The following is a 5,210-nucleotide window of genomic DNA, read 5'->3' on the forward strand; positions in this document are numbered from 1 at the left end:
TATATATATATATATATATATATATATATATATATATATATAAAATCAGTTTTTATTTTTTTTCTTTATATTTTTTTTTTACATTTTTGCATGTACAAGGTTTAAAATGCTCATGAAATATTTTCAAAAAATACGTTTTGAGCAGCTGCATGTTTGAGCTGCATTCCTAGGTCAAAGATGAAAAAAATGGGATTTACAATAAAAAGTAATTTACAAAATTATATTGACTTGAGTTTATTTATTAATGAGTAACGTATCTTTTGAGTGAATGTGGACATTTTTAATGTTAACAGGTTTTACCATGTTATTACAACATTTAACCACTTTTTATTAATTTAAAAATTGAGAAATTCTTTCAAATTTAAACCTTGTACAAGAACTACAGCAAAAATCAGTTTGATGCATATTTTATCAATATTTTTTAAATTTAATTTGAATATTACCAGTACTGACTTCAATGGATTTCATTAAATTCCTTTGAACACGACTGCTCAAAACAGTCTAAAAGGTGCTTGATATAAAATAAATGGTGCTTTAAAAAGTCCTTGAAAGTCCTTGAATCTGGTGTTCATGAAAGAGTGGGAACCCTGTAACACTAGTACACAGATCTGTAGAACAATAGGTTTCAGAATTAAATGAAATACGCAAACACTATAAGTCTATGCTATGTCATTCAGTAGTTAAATTAGTTAATTTAAATTAGATGCTAAAATTAGATATTAAATTAAAATAAATTAGTTAAATTCAGTAGGCTAGTTAAATTTTCACAAGTCATGCTAAAAACATTCATAAGAGCACTAGACAAACGTATCCTCTATATAGCAATGGTTATTAATAAAAACGGTAACAGTAATATGTATTGTTGCATGAATAATAAACAGCTGATACAATTATCCAGCCCTAACTAGTAAAGTTTTAACAAATTTTGATGCAATAAATAAAAATTGATGCAATAAATCAAAAAATGATTCAACATCTTTCACACTTCTTTTGAAGTGTTTATAGTCTATATATTTAGTTGTATTTTTAAAGATCATTATAGCACAATTCTATTATTTTTTAACACAAAAAAAAGTGTGAAAGACATACACTCTTAAAAATAAAGGTGCTTAAAAGGTTCTTCACAGAACCATTTTTGGTTCCACAAAGAACCATTCAGTCAAATGTTCTTTAAAGAACCATCTCTTTCTCAACTTTTTTAATCTGAAGAACCTACTTTCACCACAAAGAACCTTTTGTGAAACGTAAAGGTTCTTCTATGGCATCGTGAAGCACCTTTATTTTTAAGAGTGTATGACAACATTTACAGGATGCATTGAGGAGGAGCCCAATCTACACTCAGTGGCCAAGTGATGCTTATGATCCATGATATTGGTACAGATTCTGTGTAATGAACAATTCTTTGTGACTGTATATTTCAAGTTGGAAAAGACATTTAGTTCCCTCTTTAAGTGAACCTTAGTTCCCAGGTCATCTACAAGATGGATTAAAATAAAGTCAAGAAAAGATCAGACATAAACACATGACAGTATGATTGAAATGTTCAAATGTAAAAAAATAAAATAAATAAAATGTTTATTCTGTGGCACCTAAAAAAATTTTTGGCACCTAAGTTTTTTCTTACTCAATTTTTTTGTCTGGAGCCCGGCTACTGAGGACTGGAGTTATGCATGAATACAATTTATCTTTTCCAAGACACCAAATATGATCTAATTTTACAGTTTTTATTGTCTCAACTCATGTGTGGCATCATAAGAGATGAGAATGACCAGGTATCGTTTTGTCTCTTACAGAACCACATGGCTCAGGCTAGCTTCCGGGTGCAGGCCTTTGGACAGACCTTCATTTTAGACCTGGAACTGAACCAGTGAGTATCTGCTTCCAGGATGTCATGTAACTCTTTGAGCTCGGAAAAGCACTGGAAAAATGCAGTGTGTGTGTGTTTCTGAAGTGTGTGAGGTATGACTAATGCTCATCAGATCTATTTGCAAAGGGTTTTATGTTGCTGCTGATGGACTGCATGATCATAATGGCTGATGATTTATGCTGAAGGACTGGGAAAGACCTGACCACTCTATCGATCATGACATGTGCAGCGTTCTCTTTCTCTCTTTCTGTCAGGATGCCCTATATTACATGTTGTCTTAATACTGATAAACATAACTATTTTCACTATTTCTTTGTTCTCATTTGGTCCTGTAGTGGCAGTTTTTGCATTTTGTGATTGTTTTGAATTTGAAGCCATAATGCCCTAATGCATTTACTAATATTTTGCCATGACATGAAAACAAGGTCACATTCCACCTTGAAATAAAAAAAACTGTATTTTATATTAATAACATAAAGCCTTTTAAGGGTCCTAAAGATTTCTTGCATTTTTACATTATTTATAGTGTGCAATTTAGCACATCCCCCAAATCCTTATTATCGTAATTATTATTATTTTTTTGTATTTCTCATTACTTTCATTTGTGACTCTCATTAGATTCCCTTTACTGTAATAACAATGAATTTTGTATTTAAATCGGCATAAATTAAAGAACAGCAAATATTGCCATGATGAATAAACACTGTACTATTTGAATCTATTCCTTCTTTACATTCTACTAATTAAAATGTTATTTTTTCTTGCATTATGGTGATGAGAATTATGTGGAAATTATGCCTTATTACGAATAATTAGTTTTGAAATACATTTTGAAGTAGGAAACATTAGTTATGAAAATGTCACAATGCAAAAAACCATATTTTTTGTGCTTTGGGATTTTGGGCTGAAACATGACCTGGCATGTTCTTGACAGGTTTTGTGAGATTCACCCTAGTGCTATAATCAATATTTGATCTTTAGAAGGTGATTTCTTAAAGCTGATATTACTCTGAAGTAGGGCTGGATGATATGGCCAAAAGTTATATAACGATATATTTCTTCATTTCGGTCGATACGATATAATTCCGATATCGATATGAACACTATTAAAAAAAGCCTCATAAAAACTGCCAAGAACACCCACAACAGATGTATGTACCTACAAACTTATGAAAAATTTATTTGCCAAGTCTATGAAACCTATTCCTATAAAACTATTTAATTTTTTAGAGAAAAAAAAACAGCACAAATAAATTAATGTTCACCTTTTATTTGTATTTAGCCTTCATACAAACAAGAAATGTGAAATCACTGTCAAATAAACATCTCAGACTCACCTTATTAATTATTAATATCTTTAATTTCAAACTATTGGCTAACATACCAGTCAAAAGTATTTGAACAGTAAGATTTTTAATGTTTTTTTAAAGAATTATCTTCTGCTCACCAAGCATAAAAGTATTAATTTCTATAATCCCCCCCCCATTATAGTGTATAATGTTACAAAAGCTTTTTATTCAGCTTTTTATTAAGCTTTTTTCAGATAAATGCTGATCTTTGTATCTTTCTATTCATCAAAGAATCCTGAATTTTTTTTTTACTCAACTGTTTTAAATATTGATAATCAGCAAATCAGCATATTAGAATGATTTCTGAAGGATCATGTGACACTGAAGACTGGAGTAATGATGCTGAAAATTCGGCTTTGATCACAGCAATAAATTACATTTTAAAATATATTCAAATAGAAAGCAGTTATTTTAAATAGTAAAAATATTTCTAAATTTTACTGTTTTTGCTGTACTTGGATCAAATAAATGCAGGCTTGGTGAGCAGAAGAGACTTCTTTAAAATATATTTCAATGAAAATCTTACTGTTAAAAAACTTTTGACTGGTAGTGTAGGCTGATTATTCTTATATTCTTATGAAAAGTGAAGAGTTGCTGCAGAAAACAAAAAAATTAAGCAACAACAAAAACGTTGCTGGAGACGGGCTTATTATTGAAAATGAAAACTGATTCTCTGCCAGCAGGAGGCGCATTGAGAGCAGTAGAACTAGCGGTTTCTCCAGTAACGGCTGTAATCAAAGCAGCTCTGCTCATAAACGCTACTTTATCAGATAAAATAAAAATGCCATAGAAACTTTTCTGAAGACAGTCGGTTCTCTTCAGAGATACATTCATATAAAACACCCGCGACGCGTTTTGATTTTGAAACGTGCAGTGCTCATGTTTATTCAACGAAGTCAAACGGCACAAATAAATCAATGTATGGGAAACTGGTAATGTATATCGAAATATAAACACTGGTAATGTATATCAAAATATCGGAAATGTGTTTAAAAATAATTTCACCGTTATTAAAAAAAATTATATTGCGATACATATTGATATTGAATTATTGTCCAGCCCTACTCTGAAGTACTCATTCACAAAACTGAACTATAATTCCTTTATTTCTTATTGTCTTCAGTGCAGATGCTCATTGTACTGTATAAATAATTCCTATGGGTCTGCACCAAAACTCACAGTCATAACCTCACTTCTTTCATATTCATCGCATAAATTCCATCCATTTACTCTTACTTTTACATCCACAACTGCTTTTGTACTTTAAACTGGTGCCAGACAGAGTCAGAGTCAGCAGATTTGATCTCATTATAATAATGCATCATGAATATTTAATTGTTCTCCCTCAGTGTCTGTGTTTCTCCGAAAACATCTTGGTGGAGAGAAAATCTGGCTTTAAGATGCGACTCCCTCTGTGTTTTTGTCAGGCCCTTTGTGAATGGAGTATGTTTGTGTTGTGCTGTTGGCATTCTAATGTAGTTATACCTCTGTAAAGGAGTCACTTTATTTGAGTTTGACATGCAAAACTGCTGTTAGTATTAAAGTGCCCCTATTACGCCTTTTCGAATATTACCTTTCATGCAGTGTGTCATGTAGCTGTATGTGAACATAAACTATCTGTAAAGTTGTGAAGCCGACAGTGCACGATCAATAAAGTTATCGTCTATCAAAAAAAAAGAGTCGGCTCGCAATCGCCTAAACGAGTCGTCAGGAATTCGGATCTTATTCTGTTACGGCTCTACGTCACAAAGTAATACATTTGCATAATGTCTGCATCACGTTCTACGTCGCCAACTTGCCCGCCCACAAACAGTAAAATTTCCGTGTGGTTAACATCATGACGCTGTATCCTACGCTGTGAGAGTAAATTTGTTTTATCACATCTTATAATTACCACAAACGTGTTAACACTTGACACTTACCAGTTACCAGTTACCACTGAGAAACGTCCTGCTCCAGTCGTGCTTGCGAATCAGTCTCTTGTCGATCAGCCA

General features: G+C 32.0%; 1 protein-coding gene across 1 annotated transcript in view; it reads left to right on the top strand.

Annotated features, from left to right (window-relative positions):
• The window catches only part of LOC107686658 (disintegrin and metalloproteinase domain-containing protein 22-like), a 31,337-nt gene that overhangs the window by 5,364 nt on the left and 20,763 nt on the right, over positions 1-5,210 (top strand). The window contains exon 3 of the mRNA XM_016483744.1: positions 1,794-1,867. Within this exon, the coding sequence (XP_016339230.1) occupies positions 1,794-1,867 (74 nt within the window). The remainder of the gene's footprint in view (positions 1-1,793; positions 1,868-5,210) is intronic.

The sequence above is a fragment of the Sinocyclocheilus anshuiensis genome, unplaced genomic scaffold (assembly GCF_001515605.1).
Source record: "Sinocyclocheilus anshuiensis isolate Anshui unplaced genomic scaffold, SAMN03320099.WGS_v1.1 scaffold389, whole genome shotgun sequence".
In the NCBI taxonomy this organism is placed as follows: domain Eukaryota; kingdom Metazoa; phylum Chordata; class Actinopteri; order Cypriniformes; family Cyprinidae; genus Sinocyclocheilus; species Sinocyclocheilus anshuiensis.